Source organism: Mauremys reevesii, linkage group 3, assembly GCF_016161935.1.
Source record: "Mauremys reevesii isolate NIE-2019 linkage group 3, ASM1616193v1, whole genome shotgun sequence".
In the NCBI taxonomy this organism is placed as follows: Eukaryota; Metazoa; Chordata; order Testudines; family Geoemydidae; genus Mauremys; species Mauremys reevesii.
Window position 1 is genome coordinate 23,870,719 of NC_052625.1, and position 27,388 is coordinate 23,898,106.

Genomic DNA, 27,388 nt, shown 5'->3' on the forward strand with positions numbered 1-27,388 from the left:
GGGGGTCTCTGGGGGATGGTGAGGGGACAAGGAGCAGGATGGGTCGGGGATTCTGAGGGGGGCGGGCAGTCGGGGGGGCAGGAAATGGGTGGGGGTCAGATAGGGGGCAGAGCTCCCACTAATTCTGCATTATGGTCAGTTGTATAATTATTTCATTATATATTACAATAATAATAGAAATAAAAGTACAAAAATAAATGTAATGTGCTTGAATCGTCCCAAAACCATCCCACAGGTCCGCGGAAATTTTTTTTTCTACGAAACCGGTCCCTGGTGCCAAAAAGGTTGGGGACCGCTGCATTATAGGGTAGGGAACTACAGGTAGGACCCCATAAATGTAAACAAATTTGTTTGTCTTCGCAATTGGCTGAAAAGAAGTAGGATGGAGTGGGCTTGTAGGCACTAAAGTTTTACATTTGTTTTATTTTTGAGTGCAGGTATGTCACAAAAACCAATCTACATTTGTAAATTGCACTTTCACGATAGAGATTACACTACAGTACTTGTATGAGGTGAATTGAAAAATACTATTTCTTTTATCTTTATTACAGTGCAAACATTTGCAATAAAAATAATATAAAGTGAGCACTGTACACTGCATTCTGTTGTAATTGAAATCAATAGATTTGAAAATGTGGAAAAATTTCCAAAAATATTTATAATAATTTTAAATTGGTATTCTATTATTATTTAACACTGCAACTAATCACAGTTAGTTTGTTTTGAGTTAATCGCTTGAGTTAACTGCTATTGACACCCCTACAGTGTGGTGATCTCTAACCTGTATTTACTATTTATAAATGTAACTTTAACGTAAAGTGTGACTGAATTTGTGTTCTTTATCATTTTGACAAGGTCTGTGGCCTCTGGATCCTTATAATTTACTTTTATATAGAGCCTCATACTGAAAGATACCAACATGCTTTCCTAAATGATGTACAGTGGAAAAATGGTTCTGTTTAGTAGAAGTGTATAAGGTAGAGGCTGTTAATTAGCTGGTGCACAAAATACAGCATGATATTGTGAGGTGAGAAAAGTTTGGCCAAGATATTTAGGGCAAAAAGTGTCATAGGAATTTTTTTAGTTCGCATAAAGCAAGTAGGAACCCAGTTTTCACCATTGCATCTGAAAGACCCCCGAAAAATGCATAGAGTTCATTTTACCTACCTATAAAAGATGAAGGGATCAGTTGACTGACACTGCTGGGATTTTAACTTGTGCTGCCAAGATTGATGCTGGTCCTTAGCATGGAAAACCTGTTCATAATTTCAGGCATTGTGATCAAATTTCTTACACTTGTAGGACAGCAAGTATACTTCTATGCATGCAATGAAATATTTAATGAAAAAATGTAATGCCAAATTGCTAGGTTAAATGGCAAAATATATTCTTTCTGCAGGTGAAAGAACTCTGTAAATGTTTCTTGCCCAGTTGTTTCAGTTCCCTGTGTTCATTTTTTAACTTGTCTGCAAGTCATGACTGTGACCGAAACTAGTGTGATTAAAATGGAAAAAGGCAAAAGCTTATTCAAGCGATAAGTTTCCTTTAAAAAGTGGAAATCCAGCAAGGAACTTACCTTGTCTGACTTAGTTTAACAGTTAGAAGAGCTAAGTGGAAATTTGAACAGCAAATGGATATATACTTGTTTATTTTTTTAATAAAAAATTTAGCATGCATCAGTCAGTAGTCCAATAGACTAAAAGGGTGTCAGGAGAATGATCAAAGAGGATATGGATATTGCAGAGAAACAAAATTTCTATGCACTATTCTTTACCATAGAGGATAATAGGAAGCTACCTGGAGCAGATCTAAAATTTGCAGATAATAACGATGAGGTTTTCTGTTAAATTTCAGATGTCAGAAAAGGGGTTCTAACAAACTGATGATCAAAATTTCAGTAAGTCACCAGGACTAGTGATGAATTTATGGGGAAGATGGGAGGAAACTTATATCATCTTTATAAGGCTGAACTACTTTTTAACCAGGTAATTAGGGTCTCACTTTTTAAAGAAAAGTCTTATAAAATTAATACACCATTTAATTAATGAGGAAAACATTGTCCTTCTCTTCTTTTATCTCTGCTCCTGTTCCTCCCCAGGGGCGGCTCTAGGTATTTTGCCGCCCCAAGCACGGCAGGCAGGCTACCTTCGGCGGCTTGCCTGCAGGAGGTCCCCGGTCACGCGGATTCGGCGGCACGCCTGCAGGAGGTCCGCCGAAGCCGCGGGACCAGCGGACCCTCCGCAGGCATGCCGCTGAAGGCAGCCTGCCTGCCACCCTCACAGCGACCGGCAGAGCGCCCCCCGTGGCTTGCTGCCCCAGGCACGCGCTTGGCGTGCTGGTGCCTGGAGCCGTCCCTGTTCCTCCCTCATCCATACCTTCTGTTTCCTTTTCAACTAATTATTGTCCTTTCTCCTAAAGTGCTGAGGAGCTATCCTCATACCTCTAGTAGTTTCCAATACTGCCTGTTCTTCCTGTAGCATATAATGGGACTTGAGTAGGAGTAGGGTGGAGGAGGAGAAACATGCTGATTGGGGTCATTGCTGCATTGGATGCAGTGGTAGAAGCATTCAGACCAACAATCACATACATCAGGTGGGCTCTGGTAGGGGCCACAGTATTGTCCTCTCAAGAAAAAGCCCCACTACACACTTGCTTATCATGATGGGGATATATATATTTTTTGTATATGTAATATATGTGTATAGTCTCTGAAGAATTAGTAGGTGGAACTGGATAAGATGTATTGGATTGAGCCATGTCACTTTTTAGGTCACAAAGGTCATGATGTTTTTGATAGTGGGTGCCTTTCAAATGGGTGTATTTCTATGAAATTAATTATTTTTTTCCTTGTATTTGTGTAGAAAATGGAGGTGCCTAGTTTCTCTTTCACAGATTTCATAGTGTAATGCTTACAAAAAGCAATAGATTGGACTAGTGTAAAGAATGATTATGTAAAGAATTAAACTTTGAAATTGAATCAGCTTTCATATTTGTATATAGCCTGTTTATTTTTGTTCTGGCTATTTTTTCCTTCCCTTGGCATTCTTTCTTTTAATGTCAGATTGTTTAAAAAAACAACAGAATATGTTAATCAGATGCCCAAGTTTATCAGTTTTTGAAGAAGCAATACACAGTTGCAATTTAGTTTCACCACTGGATGGTTTTGAATATTTGACAATATTGCTTTTCATATATTGGTGGGTATCACAACAAATTGGAAGTTGAATCCTAGGCTTGGGAAGAGTTATTAAACATTTCTAAACCTGGAAAAATAACTTAATGCAAATGTAGGTTCTTCCATTCTTTGGGCCTATATTAATATGAAAAGTATTAACCTTTTTTTAAACAGGATGAAGAAAAGACGGGAAGAAACATCCTTTCTCCGTCTTGAATTCTCCCCATTTGTCTTTTTAAAAAAAATATGTATGTTTGAAAACATTGTACACTTTACAGACTGATAGCTCTCTGGCTTCAATAAAATCTGCTATACTGAAATTTTCTGTAAATGAAGGTTTCTTGTTTAAATGATAGCTGCTAACATTTTATTACTGTCTGGGGAAATAGTTTACATATTTTCATTGGTATTCAAGGTATTTGAGGCTCTCAAATTTCATTATCAAATTCTCTCATCTGATATCAAGTTTTCCCCAACAATGCATCAGCTTGACTGGCAAATAACATAAAAGAGCAAAAAATGATTAAAGTATTTTTTTTCCACAGTATCCTGCAGAACCACCAGATTGCTGTGTAGACTTCCCTGTTGAATTTGCTATCTCTTGGATTCCACAGGTAAAATCCATACTGTGTCCTTTTCTAATAACTAAGATTATATTTATTTACTAGCTTGAAGATATATTTACACTGTGCTTCTGATATGACAGGTGTGTGGTAATGGTATATTTAAAAAGAAAAACAGTCTGACTGTTTTGAAACCTCTTCCCATTTGTTTTCTTTGGTATTTTTTCCTTCACACAAGCTTGGGAAAATGCTATATTTAGTGTATTCATATTTAATTCTCCAACATTTACAGTTTTAAATTAATTTGCTTTCATCATTTTTTCAATTTTTAAAATGTTTCCTCAACCTTTTAGAACTACTGTATCAGCGCTAAGTCCCTACCCCATCTCTTACACACTGGACTGCTGAGACTCCAAATATTTATGAATGATACTGGGAAATATATACATGAGAGAGTAATTACTGATAACAAGGGAAAAAGCTCCCTCTAAACCTTGATGAATATTTTCTAAAACACTGAATAACAACAAACAGCAATCCTTTATAATGTGTGTAGCTTAATAAGAGCACTTGAGTGTTATACAGTATCGTAAGTTTAATGATTTGTTCTAATTAAGAACCAAATGCCATTGTTTTCCTTTTTTGTGGAAGGCCTGATGTCTCTCATGCATTATTTCTTGCATCTCTCCCTTCAGTGTTTTTGGTAACGGATTTACAGACAAATTAACTGAAATACACCGTAGAAAATATTTGTTTGTTCCTGAATTAAATAAAACTAAACATTGTTTTTTGTAAATATTACATATTTAAAAAATCTTGTCCTTGTCAGATTGTTAGGGTTTCCACCTATTAATAAAAAGGGTGCAAGTGTATGTAAAACATTAATTTCTTGTGGTGTGGCATAAAGATTGTATCAGTTCGAGATGGCTGCATAACTTCTGAGTGGCAAAACTCTGAGTCTTGTCACTTTCAGGATGACACACTTATTGCATTGGAAATTTGATGAAGGAACAACTGCAGATCTGGGCAAGATTATATATAGGAAATAATCAATATATTTTGACATTTCAGAGTTTCATTTTCACTTTCAGAGCTTTGGTTGATTCCATACATGTTTTGGAACAACTTACATGCGTATTGTTTATTCTGTAAATTCTAGTGGCTTTATTGCTCTTGTTATAAATACTGACTTTTATATTGTGTACGCATATATCACTTTCAATACCTTTTTTAAGCCACTTATAGGCTGTGTAAATTCATGTTTGTTTAACTTTTGAAAATATTTGAGTTGATTTTTTTTTGATTGACAGACTGAAAAATACAAGCTGACTTAAGTTAAAAGCATCACAGATATCCTCATTAAATTTCAGCTCTGATAGTTTGCTACTGATAACCTTAAGAACTACCATCTGGAGTACCTTTTTTTTTTTAAGTGGTTTTAAACAAACCTCCGAAGAATCAACCTTGTTTGACAAGTTAAAATTGATAATTTTTCCATTCATGTTGCAAGCAGGTGAAAGTCTGGCATTGTCAATGTGACCTACAAAAATCTTAAAGAGGAAAAATTTATTGAGATTAGAATTAGGTAGTGAATATTCCAAACAACTGGGATAAGAGAGACTATTCACAATGTAATTATCTAGAGACTTATCCTTTTTGTGTCTTTGCAACCAGTGACAATTCATTCCAACTGCAGATAGTCTGCTCTAATTCTGAATGAAGCTCCCAACACACTGTGCAGTATGCTGGTACAGTCGCATCAATCGTAGAGCCCTGCTGGAGAATGGAGTCTGCTTATATCGATCAGAGTGGCAATTTTTTGCAAAAATGTGTTTGGGGGTTGGAAACAGGATATAACACTTCTCAGAAAAACAGAAAATCACACATTTTTTTCAGGATGTATGGAATTAACCCTTGTAGGCCTAATTCAGGCTCGAGAAAGTTGTTAATTTAGCATAGGACTTGTTGGGATATTGCCTGGAGCAGTATCCAGCAATTCCTGGTATGATTGAATATTTTGGTACCTAAGAAGACTAAAAAGGAAGACATACAGAATGTGACTCTTTCCCTGTTCTAGATATTTTGGGTATTCAACATGCAGTTCTAATCCTGATAGGTTTTTAATTTTAACATGTGTAGGTCACCTTTAATGGAAACACTGACAAGACCCTTAACTGAAGCAGTGGAAATGTCACTGTTATAATACAAATACAAACTCCTGTTAAAGGGAATATAAATAGATTTCAGGTAATTTTTTTTTCCTGCCTGCTTTTGCCTGTTTCAAGTTCTGTTTTAGTGCTTGTGGACTTGAAACTTGGAAGATCTTTATTTTCCTTTTTTGAATAATAATAGACATGGCTTTATGGCATCCATATTAAAAATGGGTAATTTTCCTTATGGTCCCTGTCTTCCTGCTGGGTTGATAATGTTTTGATGTATTTTTCTTTCTCTCTGATGAGAGGTCTGCTGCTGCTGCTTTGACATATTCATTTGGATGAATAATTATAACTTGCACAATGTCAAGCTGAAGATGGTAGGGTTTTGTGCGTCATGACAAGCCTAGTAGCCAGTGCAGGTGTCTCACAGCATGATCAGCAACAGCCAGTGTATTCTAGCTCAGAGGAGACATTTTAGAGTAGTCAGAAATCAGCACCAAGGGCAAGCTGCTGCTGCTACTACCGTTATATGTGCCAAATAAATGCAAAGTGCTTCTCAATGACAAGTGCAAGAACATCTATTTATTTCAGTTATATACTTTTTCTAATTAACCAGATAAATTTACTGTCTGCACATTTTAGCATACACTATAAGAATGGTTCTACAGTCATTAGGTATCTGGATTCTTGTGCCCTCACATTAGATTACTATGCCTATATTGACTACTGCCCATCTGGATTCATTCATGAAGGTCATGAAAACAGAAATTAATGACTAATGAGGTCATGCAGCTAACAATGAAACATAATACAAGATCTGGGAAGGGATATTGGTGTGGATGGCATTATTCTTTAGAATTTTGAAGAAATAGTTCCCATAGTAAAATAATATTGATCATAATTGTGGTATTTCTAGTATAGGAACTTTACAGTACTCAACTTTCTACATATCCATGAGGTAGTGACCCTCTAACACAATACAAAATGGAATGGTTGACAACATTTTTCTAAAAATATTAGCATGTTCACTCAGTTTTAGATTTAGTTTTGGTGGATGTGTGTGTGAGAGCAGGAGGGAAGTATTAATCTTCAGTAAATAACATGGAATAACAAATTACAGATTAAAAAGGTCATCTATTCCCTTCTATTACCAGTCCAGAATTGTTCATTAAATTTTCTCGTGTTTTGTCCTACCTACAACACTGGGAAGACTGTTCCACAGATATTGTGTTTTCTCTGGTATTCATCTGAAACATATTCTTGATATTAATCTTTTGGTGGAGTGTTGAGTATACTACCTTCTAGTTTCACAATTGAGACTTGCACCTGGGTACTGCAACTCTTGGAGCCATCTAGAAAGCAGTGAATGTTTGGTGCAAGCATACATTAGTAGTTGTGTCCCCAAACATTTTGATTTCATTCTGCCATTTGAAATACCAAATGTGGATCCTAAAGAAGAAGGATCCCTTCAGAGTTAATGTAACATTCTTTTTTTAACTCAGAACTGTTTTTGTGGAATTTCACTCTTGGGAGACTTGGCTTTCTGGTGGAGAGTAGAATATTTTAATACGAAAGAACTGCTCTCAAAACAAGTATCTGACTGGGCTCTTGTGTTGAAAGAGAGGTGAGAAGTAAGTACAGGTTTCGATAGAGCTTTATGTGGCAGCTCTACATATTTCAGAGATGGTGAAGTTACTCAAGCATGCCTCAGCCCTAGACAAATGGCCTGGTGGGATCTGGTACTGGAGTACTCATCTGATCATACCAGGAGTGAATATTGTAATCTATTCTGACAGTGTGAATAGACTAATTAATCCCTTGGATTTGTCCCTCAATGTCACAATCTTAGAAACCTTTGAAGGGGTTTGATTTTATCCAAGCAATAACTCATTACTTTTTAAAACCTAACTAATGCAGTTTAGCCTACACTTGTAAATTATGAGATTTTGGGGATGAGATGTTTGAGATAGAATTCAGTAATTCCCTTAGAGAAGAGACCAGGCTGTGGATGCAGCCACCCACTTATCTAAGTGAAACATTGTGAAAGGAAGATCAGCCATGCATTTCTGCAGATCTACTAATACTATTAATATTCTAGAGGTAGTAAAGGAACAGAGAATGTAGGTAGACTAATGCTTAATACTTTAGCACTACTGTTTGAATGTGTAAGATACAAGCAGTTATGCTTTTCAGGTGCCTCCGAACTCATAGGATGAAAACCTGGCCCCACTGAAATCAATGTGAGTTTTTCCATTGACTTCATTGGAGTTAGGATAGTGCCAGTGGTGTTTAGATGTTTTATCCCAAATATAAGGTTCTGCCCAAGCAAGTCACCCTGGATTTCCCTATTCCTATTTTACCTCATCATATCACCTATGTAGTTCTTCTTTCCTTGTGTTTTGAACCATTCATATAATTTAGACTGCTAGGAAGTTCTTTAACACATACTCTGGCTTGTCTACATGAACGGTTAATACCCAGCAAACTGGGGTGTTACCCCACAATCTGTGCCTTTTTAAAAACTATATAGAGAAAGAACAGAGAAATCAAGTTTAGGCTTCTGATGATGCAGCAGGCTCTGTGACCAACCTCAGCTCAGGCCCTTCTCCCACCATCAGTCTCCAAGCATTCTTTGTTTCCTGTTTGACCTCTGCTTCTTGGTCTCCAGAGATCCTCATCAGAGAAAAGTATACATGGTATTAACAAGCCTCCTAAGAAAATTTCTAGTTGTAGTAGAGAGCCTTCATCCAAAAAAAATAAAAAATAAAGAGCCTGGTCACCTTAAGTCCCACAGAGAGTTCTGTGGAGGCTCCAAGCTGCTTCTGTACCAGGAGCTCTTTGAAGTTCCTCAAAACACCATGGGTACCATTTATATCTCAGTACTGAAACCAACCCGAATACTGTTGAAGCATGACAGACTTAGCAGAGACTCCAAACACATTATTTAATGGAAGCCTTTGCCATCTTCAGACTCCTTGGTGCTGGTATGTGAGTAGCCAGACATCTGCAAGAACAGAGGCTATCCACATCCTCAGTAACGGAGTCATCTAACAGACCTGTGTCTCAACTACCAATGCCTTTTGACCTGCCCCATTTTCTAGATAGGACCACTGAAGTAGACCATTCCCTCGGTATTTACACATTTGGCTCATTTACACCTGCTGCAAGAATTTAGATGTTCTAGAGACTTGATTGTGTCAGATAAACTGGAATCCCCCTTGTTAATGGGCACCATGCAGATGACCCAGCAGCTACTGGGTCATCGAGACCATATCTTTCTCTAGTGCCTCCTTACTTTCCAGTACCAACTGCACAGGACAGGCAGTTGCATTTGTCTCTGGTATCTGCTCCATCTTTTGATGATGTTGAGGATGTCCTCAAACTCCCAAATCTTTGTATAGTGGATCACCTAACTGCTACGTAGAGAGTTTTGTTGTATGATTGTGTGTTACCCATACCTCTACAACTGGCTCATAAAGGGCTGGTCCAGGTCCAGTGTAGCGAGACATTGTAAGTGACCTGTCAAGCTCTGAGCCTGTTGATAAAAGAACAAAAATCAACACTGGTTCCTGTTGAAAGGATAGAGTTTATTAGAGCGGTATTCGACTACCTGAGCCAGAGCCTTCCTGCCAGAGGTCAGGTTCAGGGCAATGTCAGATCTGATTGCCAGCATCACTGCCAACCCGTTCACCATCAGGTCTCCCTGATATCAGATGCATCTGACCCTGAAGGAGGAGCACATCTCGGTACACTGCGAACGCAGGGGCTATGGTCAAGAGAGGAGCTCACAATTTAAATGTCAAGGAGCTCAGACCCCTCTGTCTAGCTTGTGTGGTGTTCTTTCCCCACTTACCCCATTGGGTAGTGCAGGTATTGACAGACAACATGGCCTCCGTGTTCTGTGTCAACAGGTCGGGGGGTGGGGAGGGGAGGCTCGTTCGTCAGCTCTGTGCCAGGAAACCCTTTGCTTGTGGGACTTCTGCATCTGACGTGATCCATCTGGAAGCCTTGCACCTCCTGGCATCCAGAACACGCTAGCGGATCGCCTCAGTAGGTCCTTCTCTCACCATGAGTGGTCCCTCCACTCAGAGGTTATCAGGATGCTCTTCCAGAAGTGGAGAACTCCCCGAGTGGACCTGTTCACCACCAGACATAATAGAAAGTGTCATCAGTTCTGCTCCCTGCAAGGCCTCGGCCAGGAGACCTGATGTATGCCTTCCTGCCAATCCTACTCATCAGCAAAGTCCTCTTAAAAATCAAGAGGAACAAGGCATGGGGCATTGACTTGCCCCAGCATGGCCTCGCTAGCATTGGTTTGGCATGCTCATGGACATGGGCTGCTCTCGCAGGATCATGGTCAGCTGCTGCTCACAAACCAAACCTCACTCCACCTTACAGCTTGGATGCTGCATGGTTGAATCCAGAGGAGCAAGCCTGCTCTAGTCAGATATAGCAGGGTCTCTTGGAGAGCAGGAAGCCCTCCACCAGAGCAACTTACCTGGCAAAGTGGAAGCATTTCTCCTGCTGGACAATGGAGCAGGGTATCTCCGCAAACCGGTCGTCTCTGCAGTCTATTCTGGATTACCTGCTTCACTTAAAGCACCAGGGCCTTGCCTTCTCTTCGATCAAGGTTTACCTGGCGGCTAAATCAGCCTTTCACCTTCATCTCCAGGGTAGATCAATATTCTCTCATGACATGACTATTAGGTGCCTGAAAGGCCTTGAAAGACTCTTTCAGGTGGTCGGGGACCCAGTCCCCCAATGGGACCTCAACCTGGTCCTCTCCAGCTCACGGGCCTGCCCTTTGAGCATTTGGCTTCTTGTTACCTTTCCCACATGTTGTGGAAGGTCGCATTCCTTGTAGCTGTTACCTCAATGAGATGAATGTCCGAGATTAGAGCTCTTACTTCAGAACCCTGTACACCATGTTCTATGAGGACAAGGTTCAGTTACAGCTCCACCCTACCTTTCTGCCAAATGTGGTATCTCACTTCCACGTCAACCAGGATATTTTTCTTCTGGTATTCTGTCCAAAGCCTCACTCGACCAGCGAGGAGAGGTGTCTGCATACTCTAGATGTCAGGCATTGCAGTGGCTTTCTACTTAAAGCGCACCAAGCCCTTCCGCAGATCGACTAAGCTCCTTATTGTGATAGCTGACAGGATGAAGGGTCTCCTGGTGTCCTCACAGAGGATTTCTATCTGGATCACCATGTGCATCTGTAACGAGATCTCGCAGACTGTGCCTCCTCCGATAGTGAAGGCTCATTTGAGAAGGGCTGCTTTCCTGCCGCAAGTCCCTGTCCAGGACATATGCCGGGCTGCAACATGGTCCTCAGTGCACATGTTCACGTCTCATTATGCCATCAGTCAGTAGGCCAGAGATGACGCTGGCTTTGGCAGAGTTGTGTTGCTATCAACACTTCCATGAACTCCTACTTGTCTCCAGTGGTACTGCTTGGGAGTCACCTACTATGTAATGGACATGAGCAAGCACTCAAAGAAGAAAAGTCGGTTACCTTCCATAACTGTTCTTCGAGATGTGTTGCTCATGTCCATTCCATGACCCGCCCTCCTTCCCTTCTGTTGGAGATCCGGCAAGAAGGAACAGAGGGAGTGGGGAGCCGACAGCGCCCCTTATACTGGTGCATACGTGCGCCACTCCAGAGGGCGCCAGAGCCAGTCCCCTATGGATACCACTGAGGGAAAAACTTCTGCATTTGACAAGCACACACACCAACAATGGAATGGACATGAACAACACATCTCGAAGAACAGTAGTTATGGAAGGTAACCGTCTTTTATTTGACCACATGAGCAAGTACCTTGTTGGCACAGCCCAAAACAGTATCAATAGCACTGTTTTAAAAGAACAGTGGTCAGCAGTGGTCAAAAATTAACTGGTTAATGAAGTATAAAGGAATGATACGTTTTTCATGGTTGCATGATAAAGTAGTATGATGGATTTAAATAGATGTAGATAGGCATACAGAAAAAGACAGTTGGCAACATCAATGAAGCATGCAAATAAGATCAAATGAACAGAGCATTAAAAAAAAAACCAAAGGGGAGGAATTTTAAGGAACATCATTGAAAAATTACAATTAGTATTAAAATTAATTGGATTTTAAAATTTATCTGTGGGTTGTAGTCTCTTGATGTTTCTTTTTTCTATTGAAATCGTTTGAATTCCCCAAAGATAAAGATAGCAATGATTATTAGAGGATTTATCTGTGTATGATGTAGGAAAATGTAAAAAAAAAAAAAAAATGGAAAGCAACTGTTGCAAGTACCAGAAAATTATGCTATTAATTTAAGTGTCATCAGGGCACAAAAGATCACATTCCAGGACTGTATGAAAATTATTAAAATACTAGAAATAATAGTACTTAAGATGAAGATATTATACTCTAAGATCTGGTTAAGTGACTGACATTATTATATCACTTCAGGTATTATAAAAGTAACAAAATGCTTTTAAAGATAATAAGCGTTACATTTTGAGATTGGCAGTATTCACACTTTTCTGCTTAAGTGCTTTCCTACTTTAATATAATTTAATAACAGCGGAAAAACTCAAACTTTTTATTTCCAACCTATACCTTTTCTTTTTACAATATTTTCTCAGATACAAAAAACAATAAAAGATCATGCTCCAAGAAAAAATTCAGCAACCCCTATCATTTTGCTTCATTTTGTCCAGTTGACACAGAGAAAAAAAAGGTAGATAAAAGTTACAATAAACAGATTTTCTATATAATATATTCCTAAAAAGAATACTTTTTATATAGAGTTATCACTATTTATTTGTTAATTTGATTTTTTTCTGTGAGAACCCAAGAACTTCCAGGCCAAAATGATATGAAAGATTTAAAATCATGTGGCCTTTTTTAACATATTATTGTCTTCCAGAACACATAATGACTCCTCTTCTTCCATCTAGGGACACCTTTAGCCTCACTGTTCTTTTCTCCATTTACTCCTCTTCCTTCTCTTGTTTCCCCAATCCACTTCTATTGTTTCGATAATCACCCCATCCAGATGATTCCCAAATCTACCTCCAAACTATTCCCCTCTCTTCAGTCTCAAAAGTGCCACTGCCTCTCTAAATTTGAGATGGCAGCAGGGTATCCCAGAGAAGCAAGTCTCTAAAATTGAGCTCTATGGGTATCGCTACACAGCAAAGAAAACTTGTGGCTGGCCTGTGCCAGCTGACTCGGGCTCACGGGGCTCGGGCTGTTTCATTGCTGTGTAGACTTCCGACTTTGGCTGGAGTCTGGGCTCTGGGATCACCCCACCCTGCAGGTTCGTAGAGCCTGGACTCAAGCCCGAGCTTGGAAGTCTACACAGCAATGTGTAGCTCACAGCCCAAGGTCCATGAGCCCAAGTCTGCTGGCACGGGCCAACCACAGGTTTTTCTTTGCTGTGTAGACATACCCTATATCTTTCCACCTGATTAATTTCCAATAGTCTCTCTCTAATTTCCTTGGCAACTTTTGCTATTTTTCCTGTCTCCTAGGCTTGCACGCTCATTATCATCTTTGACTCTTCCCCCCACCCCCTTTTTCCATATCCAGTCACCATCTGTGTTTCTTTGCTTGCTCTTTTAATAAAGACAAAGTACATCTCTTACTCTTGATCGCTACTCCAAAATTTTTATCCATGCCTTGATTCTCTCATATGGACTTTTGTAACCTTTTGCTCTCTGACTTGCCTCTCTTTCCCCCTCTTTCTCATCTTCCCTCTTTGTATTACATCCCTGTCATCTTAGTGGGTCAGCCAAAGTGGAGATACAAAGACCAGCTTTTGCATTTATCTAGTATGCGTTGTATATAATTTTGCAAGATAAATACTTTCATTAGAATGATTGCACTTCGAGATGTTTTAAAAAAAAAATTCTGCATTTTGTGTCTGAAATCATACCCAGACTGGAAGTAGAAGAGCCATTCTTTTAAACTATTTAATTAAAATCTGCTAAATAATCTACAAAGGTTTTTTTCCCTAATGGACTGTTGATCAACATTATAAAATCCTTATGAAGAAATAGTTCTTTTCAGAGCCAAATTTATTTTTATAAAGTTGTCTAGGACCAAACTACTATAGCAATATCTATTTGACTGAAACAATGAAATATAAAAAAAAGTGTGTTTAAAATGCATATGCTATGTTCGAAATGCAGTTGTATAATAGAGTTTAAGGGTGTAATTCTCTTAAAATCAAGTGGAATTACAAACTCAGATCTGTACATTTAATTTACCAATCTCTTGAAATTAAATATTTAAACATTTACATTCTCATTGAAGGGGTTGAGGGCTGAATTCTCTAGTCTGTTAAGCAGTGGAAATTGAATCTGCTATACCTCTTCTGCAACTTTAATTTACTCAGGACTAGATAACTAAGCATCACTCCCTTTCTCACAGACACGAACAGTGGAGAATTGAGTCCTGAAACCATACTAGCAGGTCAGACTTTTTAAAAAGTAAATAATTCCTTCTAGAAATCACATTCTGGAATTAAAATAAGCAATTTTCTGGCCACACAATTGTTTTTGAGATGCAGAGGATGCCTTTTATATTAAATCCATCTACAAAAGACTCTGACTACTATTTGACTGTGAATAAAATCTTTTGAAAAGTTTAGTTTGGAGTGGGAATTGCTGCATAGGAGTCAAGAAGGCAAACTCATAAACTAACAGCAGATTATGCTGAATTTTACTCACTGCTTACTTAGAATGCAGTTGTTATGAATATGTAATAAAAATACTTCCAGGTCGTAACATTGATTTCTGAAATTATTTAGGTTTGAGAGTGGCTACCAACTTCAAGAATACTGTACTTTAGATACATCAGAATATAACAAAAATGTGTTAGAAAATTTAGCTGTACTTTTTGAGAACATTACAGTTATTTGTAGTTAATATTTGTGTGGTCCATTAACAAATCAAAAGAAGTGGTTTGAGTCCTAACAGGAAAAATGTTGACCCTAGCACACTGCAGTATATTTTACAGCGGGATGTGTGCTAGATTTAAAAAAACTTTGAAATGCTGTAGTTATTTTTTTTTTTTAATCATTCTATATTGCTATTGGTAGAGTGCCATGTAACTTTTTAAAATTTTCTCGTTTCTTAGAGCTCCTTAGTAGACATTTATAGCCAGTTCTTGGCAGCATTAGAATCACTGAAAGAATTCTGGAATGCTATGGATGAAATTGATGAGAAGACTTGGGTACTTGAGCCAGAAAACCCCACACGGAGTGCCACAATGAGAAGAATTGCAGTAGGTAGGAAAACAGAAGAAGGAATAAAATATTTTTTTTAAACAGAAGTGAAGTTGATTGTTTTGCTTTACTTAATAAAGAACAAGGAATAGGAAAATAAAGGTTACACTTTAAAAAAAAACAACCCACAAACTATTACTTGTTCGTTATTGTACAAAACTAACCTGAGGCAGAATATTGAATTTGAGAGAAAGTATAATTTTGTATTTTTAGTTTTACATTTAAAGTTCTGATATAAATATTTATAAATTACAAACACAAGCATTAATTAATTCAAAACTGAGGACACATTTGTGATAATCCTATATCAGAAGTATTTCAGTATAGGATTTTTAAATAGATTGTGTATGAAATGGATATCTATTATAGAATAGAAGAAAAACAAGTTTAATTTTCAAAAATTATTCACTACTAATTGTAATGAGAAACCCCTGTCAGAAAACTAACTTTTGTAATACATTTTAAGTTATACTGTAAATATTTTTTTAGTATGAAACTGTTTTTGGAAGGATGAAAGAACTGGAAATGCAGTCCAGTTGGGCCCTTTCCCCTGCCTTTTCTTGATTCCTGAGGGTACGTCTATGCTGCAATAAAACATCTGCAGCTGTCCTGTGTCAACTGACTTGGGCTTCAGGGCTATAAAACTGCAGTGTAAATGTTTGGGCTCTGGCTGGAGCTGGGACTCTGGCACCCTCCCCACTTGCAGTTTATCAGAGGACTTTAACTCACTGCCTAGATAAAACTTGTTCATACTGAACTGAAATTTCTAGTCATGAACACCATCAGTTCAGAATTCTAAGCCAAATAGCTTACTTTACCCATCTAAAAGCTGTAACAATGTTCATAAAACTACAGGTGTGCTCAAAACAACTCATTTTAAAAACATAAGTACTTTCTATATTTGCGATTATAAAGGAAAGCTTTACACCATTCATTTACATGCATTCTCTCTCATTTCAGGAAACAATGTTTCCATAAACTTAGAGGTAGATCCCAGGCATCCAACTATGCTTCCTGAGTGTTACTTTCTTGGAGCAGACCATGGTAAGGTGTTTCATATACAGAATTTCATATACAAACTCATTTCTCAGTCTTAGAAGCTAGGTCTGTGGTGACTTGCAACAGTAACTGCTTATAAGCTTTTAAGGTAAACTTTATTTAGTGGTTTCAGGCTCCACCTTCTATTTGAGCAAAGTATAAAATGCAGTATCTCTTGCATAGACTTACACAAAACAATACAAGAGTGAATTCACAGCATGCTATTGCGCGCTGTTAATGTGTTAAAGTCTGGCAAATTAAGATACCATAAATGGAAGAATACTTTAAAAATACAGTTATGAGAAAAATGACTAACTATTGACAACTTATTTTACTCCTGTAGGCACTGTAGATATCATGCAGCTGTAGGAGAGTAGCTAGATTGAGTTTTAGCTACTACACAGTCAATAGAATTAACTACTACATTCTAGGTACAGGGTCACATCCTGTCCTGATTTTTCCCACATTATATATGGAGATGATACACAAGCTGGGGAAAAAAAACAGCTTGACTGTCAGATGCCAGGCTGAGTTTGCAGGGATAACAAAAACATAAAACACCTAATTCTTTCAAGTGTTGATTGGGCAAATTTTTTCTGTAAGTTACTGAGAGAAAGATGGAACTCTACACTATTTTGTTTAGTCCTTTTCCAGCAGAATCGCAATTCAGTAGATGCCCTGTGTCCTGTAGAAAATTATTCCTAAAGATAATTATCTGACCACATCTATGATTATTTTGCCTGGTTTTTTTGTTTGTCATAAATTATCCACTGCAAATTTCGTAATGTCTTTCCCTCTATTTTCTGTAGCTCCTTGCCATGTCTTGAGGGGACATCATACCTTTGGTGTACAATGTCCCAAAACTTAGTGAAATTATCATTCTATATGGCTTTTCAAATATGATAACTGGGGGCCAGATTTGTAAATGTCTTAAGATGCCTAGTGGAATTTCAAATGCATAGGCACCTATATGCATATTTAGGTGTCTAAATACCTTTAAAAAAATCTCTAGTTGTAAGTGCTGGAATGTGGGGGGAAGTCTCTTCCTGTGAGTAATATAAATATCTATGTATAACTTTGTAGTGGTAAATCCTCTGAGAACTAAGCTGAACAACAACATGCACTTGTGGTAAGTGTTTTCACTAATACAATTTTCATTTAAAATCTGCATTTTGCAGTTCCGTGTGTTGAAGTCTATTTTCTTCTACTTGCAGGGATCCAGATACCACCCTACTACAAAATTTGAAAGAAGTTTTAGAAATTGATTTTCCTTCTCGTGCTGTGCTGGAAAAGACTGTAAGTATTGCTTTTTTTGTTGATGCTCAGTCTTTGTTTCTGAATACTACAGACTGATGAAAATGAAATTGTCACATTATAACTGCCAGCAAAAATAAGAGTCAGAAAGGATGTAATTGGACTAATAATTTGTAAAAAAAAAAAAAAAAAAAAAAAAAGGCTTCTGAACATCAAGCAACAATTGTTAGCTTATTAACAAATAGTTATAAGTGCACACTTTCCTATGGTCTCCACAGCATTAAGGTGATTAATTACAGGCATCAACATTAAAAGGGGAAGAGGAAGTTCCATAGTACTAATAAGGTGGAAAATCCAAACATTCTGTTATGGATATTGATAATTTAGAACTCTAATTATGTAGGTAGATCTGCTTAGAAGGGGACAAGAGGCCATGCAAATAATGGTGCTGCATCTTCCAGTAGTGTCCCTGTGGGTGCTTCTCTGTTGGTGTGCTTGTGTCCCTGTGCTGCTGATCAGGGAACTTTGGTAATAATCAGTTTCACTTGCGCATGTGCTGCTCCCCACCTGCCACAAGGCTAGCCAGCATGCCTCCTCAGTTCCTTCTCAGTCGTCCTTGGCTAAAGACAGAACTAGAGCTGTCCGTTCATGGATTGTTCTCTCTCTTAGAATTGCTAATTTTAACTTATTTTGAAGCCCTTTTTCTTTCTTTGCTTCATTACATTTTATTTTGGCCATTGCCTAGAAGAAAAGAAAAGGACTTTGTCTTCTGTTGACCCCTAGTCGGGGGGGGGGGGGGAGGGGCGGGCTGGACAAGCCTTGTTCTCTGGGCTTCAAAAAGTGCCTCAGTTACAAGGGATAGATCCCAGTTAACAATGGACACTCACAGTGTGTTTGTTGTCTTGGGAGAGAAACACATTCCACAGAAGTGTGCAGCAACTGAATCCCAGATCCAGGAAGGACAGAGAACTGAGGCTCAAACTCCTACTCATGGAGTTAGTCCTTTAACCTCTGGAGTCTTGGTGGGAACCCTCACTGCAACCCTCTGCTTCGAAGGGGGGTGAGCTCAGAGAGAGGCCTGTGAGCCACTCATGTAAGGCCTCTTAGAAAAGGTCAGAGAGTCCCCATAGCGAGTATCGATCGAGCCAGAAATGATCCCTGTCTCGGTCAGTATCAGTACCGATGGCACCAAACCTGTCTAAATCTGGTACCCACAGCATGCGTGGTACTGAACTGACAGGGCAACTTTGAATGCCTAGAGACTCAATGGGTGCAGGCAAAGAAGCATCGGTACCATAGGGGCATGAGAAACATAGAAGGGAAGGCTCCGTCAGTACAGTCATCAACCTCTGTACTGCCACAATACTGAGTTCACCCAGAGTCCTGGACTCACAGATGACCTCCGGCCACACACCGCCCTTTTCATTGTCTGAATCAAAAAGTGAGCAAGAGGACCTAGCTTCCCAACACCCTCTCACCAACCATACAGAGCCCTGTTTCACTAAGGACACTGGGAATACCACCCTTCTGACCCACAACATCCCTGGTATGGGCAACCATGGTACCAACCACTGTGCCCCTTCCCATCACAGTGGCCATACTGGGACCCTGGCAGGCCAAAAGGCAACAGGCCTCCATCACTGCTAGTATAGCATACCAACAGCTGAGGAAGTACCCTCCTTCAGCCGCTGCCTCAAGGGCCTCTGAACTCCCCAAGCAGGTTAGGGAGGAACCAGAGGCCAAAGTCCAAGAGGAAGTTACTCCTCCAGCCCACTTCTCATCATTATCACCAGATGAGACTGTGATGCCCCCTCCACCATCTATGGAAGATGACTGTAAGCTGTTCCAGGACTTGGCACAGAAGGTGGCAGAAGCCATTACAAGCAGTGTCTGAGTTGCACCACTAGGTGGTGGACATTCTACATTCCTCCAGCTCCTCCACAGTGTCTCCTCCCTATTAATGAAGCTAATGAATTCTGCCAAGGTGATATGGCAGGCCTCTGCATCCATCCCACCAACTTGCAAGAGGGCGGACAAGAAATATCATGTGCCAGCAAAGGACACAGAATTCCTGTTCTCCCACCTGCCTCCCAATTCGATCATTGTGGACGCAGTTAACTCTAAAGGCTGCCAACACCACTTTAAGTCCACCCCTTATAACTGGGACTGGGAGCACTGGACCTGTTTGGCAGTAAGGCCTACTCCTAAGCCACCCTTCTATTCAAAGTGGTGAACTATCAAGCCTTGTGGGCTAAATATGACTCTCAGAACTATGTGAAATTTAGTTCTTTTATTGAGCAGCTCCCCCATTCTCACAAGGACCAATGAGGGCCAGTTGGTGGCAAAAAGTCACTCCAGTGTGCATTTGACGGCGGCACATTCTATTTTGACAGCGTTGTGATGAGACAGGCCTTGTGGCTTCATCTCTCTGACTTCCTCAAGGAGGTCCAAATGACGGTGGAAGACTACCTCTTTTGGGGGGACAAAATTATTTGCTGAAAATGCAGATCCTCCCTCCATATGTTAAAAGATTTGAGGGTCACTCTTCGATCCCTTGGGATCTATACACCTGGGTACAAAAGAAAGTACAGCCCTCAGCCACCATTCAAGCCTTTCTCACAATACTCATCTCAATAGTCACAATATCCATCTCAATATACACAGAGATTGTATGAACCTCAGAGGAAGAAGCCCAGGTTCTCCAGATGGAAGATGTTGGGATCTCAGCAAACTTCGTCTCAGGCCTCCACCTTGAAGAAATAGTTTTGACGGGTTGATCAAGGTGCCTGTAGAACACTCACCTCATTTCATGATGGAAAACACCCATCCCTTTGGAGATCATCTCGCCCCGTTCCACAGAACCTGGGAACGGATAACCTCCAACAAATGGGTGTTGGAGATCATCCGAGATGGCTACTCCACCCATTTCTTCTCCCTCTCCACCTCCCAAACACCCCTCCCCATCTCTCTTCAGGGACTCTTCTCATGAGAGCTTGCTATGTCAGGAGATAAAGTATCACCTCCAGTGTAGCAGCCATATTGCAAGTATCCACACATAAGGGGCAGAGGCTTCTAATTTTTTACTTCCTGGAGACCCATACTGGACCTCAGAGCGCTCAAAAAGTTTATCAAGGCTCAAAAGTTCAAGATGGTCATGTTATCTATTATCATTTATTATCATTAGAAAAAGGAGACTGGTTCTTGGTCCTTAACCTCGAAGATACTTATTTTCAGATCTTGATCATATCGAGCCACAGACATTACTTCAGGTTCGTGCTAAGTCAAGACCACTACCAATACGGAGTACTCCCTATCGGCCCCCAGAGTATTCTTCAAGGTCCTTTTGATAGTGGTGGCCCACTTACGCTCTTAAGGCATCATGATTTATCCTCACCTGGACGACTGCCTTCTCAGGGTATGGTCCTTTGCAGAGTCCCAGCAAGTCACTCAGACCACGCTGGACCTGTTTCAGAATCTGGGCCTATAGATAGATAAACAAAAATCGACATTAACACCGGTATAGAGACTAGAATTCATAGGCGCTGACCTCGACTCCATTCTTCCCACATCAGATTTCTCAATCTCTCTTTGTTAATAGAGACAGTACAATCCAGCCCCCAAATTTTGGCCAAACATTGCCTCCAGCTCCTGGGCCACATGGAGATGGGCGCATCGATTATTGCTCATTCCAGACTGTGCTTGAGATGTCTCCGAGCATGCTTTTGGTTCAGTTTAGAGGCCAAACAAAGACAACATAAGCAAACTAGTATTCGTGCCCGTCAGGGTCAAGCGATCCTCTGATTGGTGGAAGGACCCAATAAACGTCTATATGGGAATCCTGTTTGTTCAGTCTTCCCCATCTCTACTCCTAACTGCACGGATCTCAATGGTCGCACAATACAGGACAAATGGTCTCCAGCTGAGAGATGCCTCCACATCAATACGTGTACTTTGCTTCCTCCTGCTGATCAAAGACCTGCACAAAAAGGTCATGACGGATAATATGGCCTGCATGTATTACGCAAACCATCATGGAGGCACCAGGTCTCATTCTGTGTACATAAAAGCACTAAAACTATGGAACTGGTGCATCTCCCACAGTATCTTAATATCAGCTGCATACTTACCAGGAATACACAACATGACAGCAGACAGTCTCATCCACAAATTCCCGCATGACCATGAATGGGGGAGAGATTCGATGGTACTCCACAACATATTCTGACAATGGGGGATACCGGTAATAGACCTATTCACTACTTACCAGAACAAGCAGTGTCCATAGTACAGCTCTAGACTGGGGATCAGACAACATTCCATGGGAAATGCCCTCCTCCTTCCATGGGACAAAGGCCTTCTTTATGCTTTTCCCCCATTCCCTCTAATATTGAAAGGCCTTTTGAAAGTGAAGAGAGCAAACATACTGATTTCTCCCACCTTGCCCAGACAGACATAGTACCCTTACCTGTCACAGCTGGCAATGTGTCCACCGATGACTCTTCCAATCACTTCTTTTCTTCTGTCGCTGAAAGAGAGACGCACTCTCCATCCCAACCTGTGGATTCTGTGTCTCAAAGTCTGGCTCCTTCATGGTTCCAGCACATAGAGACAACTTGCTCTGAGGATGTATGGGACGTGTTATTGCACAGTAGGAAAGGAGCTACTTGCCGTACCTATCTATAAAAATGAAAAAGATTCCAGATCTGGTGCCATCCCAAAAGTGTCATCCCTAATACATCCGCCCTACCAGTGATCCTAGACTACTTGTTGACTCTCAAGAAATCGGGACTCTCTATTGTTTCACCTAGCAGCAATTGCAACCTTCCCTCAGCAGACAGAAGGATATTCAATCTTCTCCCATCCGACTATAAAGTTTTTCAAATGCATAGCAAACTTTTTCCCACAACCCAGACTTCCCATTCCTCAATAGGATCGCAACCTACTATTAAAAGGTCTGACTAGGCCACCATTTGAACCTGTGGCCACTTGTTCGTTAACTCACCTTACCATAAAGATGGTGTTTCTCATAGTCATCACCTCTGCAAGAAGGATTGGGGAAATAGGAGCTCCGATGGCACATTCCCCTTTCACTGGGTTCTTCCCTGACAAGGTCACTCTTAGACCACATCTGAAATTCATTCCCAACATGACTTCTGCATTTCACATAAATTAGCTTATTCAGTTTCCAGCCTTTTATCCCAAACTTCATCAGGAAAATAGGGAAGCTATCCTCTATTTGCTCGGCGTGAGAAGAGCCTTCAGAAAATCTTCAAAACTCCTCCTCTCCATTGCAGATAGGTCAAAAGGCACAGTGATTTCATCTCACTGTCTCTCTAAGTGGGTGTTGGGCTGTATTAAATTCTGTTAACAATTGCGTAATGTAACCTCCCCCCCCCCCATCTTCAATATGCATACGTTCTACGAGGTTGGTCTCCTCATCTTTCGCCTAGGGTATCCCTATATCAGAAATCTGCAGAGCAGTTACCTGGGCATCTGCACACATCTTTACAGAACACTATGGCACCCTGGGGATTTAGCTTCAGACTCCAAATTTGGTGCCAGAGTACTATCATCCATATCAGACTTGACTCCAAAGTCACAATCTCCAGTGGTGGGCACAGCTCAGGAGTTATCTACAGTGGAGCCACCCATGTGGACACCACTTGAAGAAGTTACTCACCTTGAGCAATAATGATGTGTGTCCCGATGGGAACTCCATGACCCACCCTTCTCTCTACTTTGGAGTCCTGGTAGTTGACTCTGCGGTAGAAAAGTAACTGAGGAGGGATTGCCCGTGCATGCTGGCTAGCTTAGTGGCAGGCAGGGAGCAATGCATGTGCAAGTGGGATAGACTGCTACCAAAGCTCTCTGATCAGCAGCACAGGGACATAGACAACCTGCAGTGGAGCATCCATAGGGGTACGCATCTCAAGGAACCAACATTACTGCACAAGGGGAGTACTTTCTTTATTGGAATTAACTTTTTCACAATACTATAACACAGAATTGAGTGTGGCTCATATATGAAATTTTAAAGTTCTTAAATTAAAAACTAATCTGACTGAGGCCTTTTGTCTAATACAGTGAAAGTTCACTGTAGTTAAAAGCATGAAGACTGTATGAAATAATGAAGTTAAACTGCATGTCAATCAAGACTGGACATTGTTTTTAGGTGCATGAAATCATACTAGGACAAAAATGAGCCTTTTTGCTGAATTATCATCAAATCTCTTCAGGACAGATAGGGCTCCTCGGTCTGGAGGGGTAGCTTATTTAAGAGAAGGAAAACTCTGATCTGAAACCCTCATCTATGGGTTAAATAAAGCATGGTGTTGGGCAGCAGCAACAGCAGTACTGCCTCTTATTGGTCCATCTAGTCTATAGCAACAAGATGGGGAGAGTTTGGGCATGTACTTAGTTCAACTGGGGAAAGGCCCTCTCACTGCAGTGTATGTCAGGGACACCAATTAATACACTATAGTTTCTGGCACAAGGTGACTAGTTGGTGCAAGCAATGTTTTTCTTTTTGGTGAGTTACCAAAGGGCAGTAGTAGATATTAGCAAGGGATAATGCTAATGGTGAGAGGGCATCTTAGCTTTATGCCAGAAGTTCACCCACCTCAAGCCTGGCAGCCCCAGCATCTGAGCTGGGGATTTCTGGCGGTCAGCGTCTGAACAGTCCTGTAGAGATTCAGGGTAGAATGAAGAGTCAGTTAGAATGAAGAGTCAGATGAATCGCAACCACCTGCACAGCCAAAGAATTCCCATATAAATAGTAATATTGAATGTACCCCATTTGATTGACAAAGGTGTGGAAGTAGCTGATGTGAAGGTATGGAGAGGTATTTGTGTTCTATACCTGCAGAAAACACGGTGAATGGGGAACACAGTGAGGGAGCTGGGCTTAGATTGTAAACTCTTCTATGGTAACAAAAGCAGATGTAATGGAGTCAGGATGGTAGTGAGAGGAGAGCTGAGAAAGAACAATAATTGAAATTATTAGTGTAAGTGACTGACTAATGTCTGTATGGGGCCAAATTAAGGAGCATGTTCTGTTTGTGATATCAGCATATGCACCTCACGAAAGATGCAATGAAGCAGAGTTTCCTCCAAGATTTGAAAGCACTAGCGGACAGAGCCATCCCAGAGGAGATGTTGGATGACTTGAGATATGGAAGAGACAGGCAAAAACAGAAGAGGTAATATAATGTGCTTAGGAAATTCCAGTCTAGGCACTATGGAATGAGGAAGGGAAACTATTACTAAACTATATGTAATGTCAATCAATGGATGATAGCCAGTCCATGGTTCCAAAAGAAGGTGAGTGATTTGGACACGTACATCAGTAGTGGAAATAAATTTGGTATTGGCTGAAGAATGGAACTACCTCAAAAGAACATGGATTGCAGCAGCAGAAGAGATTTGTGGCTGATGCAGATGGGGAAAACAGGGAAAGAGAAGAGTGGTGATAGACTGAAGTGCAGGTAGTTACCTAAAACAAGAAAATGGAGCCTAATGAAAAAAAGAAATACACTGAGTATAAATGAAAGTGAATAGAACAAAGGAAAGTGAGCTGCCAAGCAAGCAATGAAGAAGGCAAAAAGAATGCCATACATGACCTGTATGACAAGCTTGTAAACCATCCACAACAGGCTGGAAAAAAGATCTATAGCTTGGCAAAAATGACCAACTCCACATTAAGTGTGTGGGGAGAGAGGGATTGTTTGTGGCTTGCTGGACAAACCACTGGCAAAAAAGGCCACACCACACATTAAGCGTGTGTGTGTGTGGGGGGGGGGGGAATGGACTGTTGTCTGGCTGGAGGAAGGTGTGTACCTCTTTAAAGGATAGAGAGGCAAGGAGTGAGGTTGTAGCAATGGCAGAGCAGGTCAACATGGGGATGCTGACCCATCCCCCTAGGTGACTGGAAGAGAGGAGAGGTTATGCCAAGTAGGAAAAGGCCTCTTTTACGTGGACCAGGCAGAACAGCAAGTACTCAAGCTCTGCAGTCTCCATGGTGCCATGTGGTAGCATGATGGTGAGAGCAGGGGAAGGGGTAGGAATGCTTCCCCCCCACACACAGAGGGAAAATCTGGCATTTAGTAACAGAAGGGGGGCACATTTTAGGCATAGCTCAGAAGCTTCTGTATGGAAGGGATACAGTGATCAGATAAATGGATTGGTAAAGAATTCAAAGGAGGTATTTATTAAAGGACTGGAAACTGGGAAGTTCAGGACTCCTATGTCTGACATGGCAGGGAGCCAACTGCCCCTCGTAGAGCCCACCTTAACCCACATGGGGGAGATGGAAGGTCCCAGCAATAGGTGGGCTGGGGACTAGAATGGGAAAGAGGGTTGGCTGATGGAAGCGCCCCGGTATATATTGAAATGATAATGCCATTACCAGCACTATACACTTTTATCTGTGGGGAGCTCCCAGGTAGTTAATAAAATGGTAGCTTAATTAAACCACATGCAGTTTCTCCTGTCCTTCCAATATAGCTGGACATTGAGATTCAAAGGAAAGGAGGATGGTATTGCAACATCATTTGTAAAGAATGACCGGGGAGGCTATTAGTAATACATGAACAAGCAAAGGAGAGGTGGAAACAGTAGTTTGAGGGGCAAAATGGCCTTTTTGGCAGAGTTGCCAACATGTGAGTCTAATGTCAGATCTGGGTCTGACATAATGGAGGATAAGGTGAGAAAATGTAGTCCAGAAAATGAAGAATGGTAAGGCAGTGGGACCTGATCAAATGACGGCAGACCTGGTGAAAATCCTGGGCAAGAGAGGTTTAAAGTGGATGAGCAGAGTAGTTAAAGCCATAGAGTGAATCAAGAGAATTCCTGAAGACTGATGAGAGTCTATTTTGGCATCAATACAGGGAAGCATCCATGAATGCAGACACTATCAAGGGATAAAGTTACCAGAACACATATTGGATGCTAGGATTGGGAGAAAGGTGGACAGGACAAGTGAACAAGAACAGTTCTGCTTTAGGAAAAGCCAAGCAACCACAGATTCTCTGTTTGTAATTCGGCAAGTGACAGAAGCAGCTAGAATATCAACAGGATAGCTTCTGGGCTGTCATAGACCCTAGAAAGAGTCTATTTTAAAATGAACAGACGCATGCTCACACCAGTACTGAACTATTATCTGAGAATTTAATAACTATGGAGAATGCAGTATATAGATCTAAAACAGTGATCTGAATGTGTTTTGGAACAGCAAGCCCCTTGGGATTAGAAATGAGATTGCACCAGGGGTTGGCCCTCAGTCCATTGCTGTTTATCATATTTACAGACTACGTCAGCTGGACGATCACAATAGGAAAACGTCAGAACCTGCAATATAGAGATGAAATAGCAATAAGGGCATCCTCAGAAGACGACTTGTAGAAAATAGTAAACCAATGGTACGACCAGCTAAGCAACCATGGGATGACAATGAACAGGACTAAGACAGAGGTCACATGGCACAGTAGAGGTGCCACAGGGAAACTGGTGTAGCATAAAGGATTAATCTGCTTGCTTGCATAGATATATCTTTTCTTATAAGTTTAAGTATTTGATTTATTGTAATAGGTTTATAGATTTATATTGAAAATAAGTTAGGCCAGGGGTCGGCAACCTTTCAGAAGTGGTGTGCCGAGTCTTCATTTATTCACTCTAATTTAAGGTTTCACGTGCCAGTAATACATCTTAACATTTTTAGAAGGTCTCTTTCTATAAGTCTGTGATATAGAACTAAACTATTGTTGTATGTAAAGTAAATGAGGTTTTTAAAATGTTTAAGAAATTTCATTTAAAATTAAATTAAAATGCAGAACCCCCTGGACCGGTGGCCAGGACCCGGGCACCGTGAGTGCCACTGAAAATCAGCTCATGTGCTGCCTTTGGCACGCATGCCATAGGTTGCCTACCCGA

The 27,388-nt window shown here is 40.5% G+C and overlaps 1 protein-coding gene across 5 annotated transcripts in view; it reads left to right on the forward strand.

Moving 5' to 3' along the window:
- The window catches only part of FANCL (FA complementation group L), an 82,029-nt gene that overhangs the window by 40,712 nt on the left and 13,929 nt on the right, over positions 1-27,388 (forward strand). For 3 of the 5 annotated variants that reach the window (XM_039529827.1, XM_039529831.1, XM_039529828.1), the window contains exons 7-12: positions 3,721-3,789; positions 15,022-15,172; positions 16,130-16,213; positions 17,291-17,336; positions 17,422-17,503; positions 24,530-24,660. In XM_039529827.1, coding sequence (XP_039385761.1) covers positions 3,721-3,789; positions 15,022-15,172; positions 16,130-16,213; positions 17,291-17,336; positions 17,422-17,503; positions 24,530-24,660 — 563 coding nt within the window. The remainder of the gene's footprint in view (positions 1-3,720; positions 3,790-15,021; positions 15,173-16,129; positions 16,214-17,290; positions 17,337-17,421; positions 17,504-24,529; positions 24,661-27,388) is intronic. The other 2 variants (XM_039529830.1, XM_039529829.1) reach the window with 1 other exon arrangement.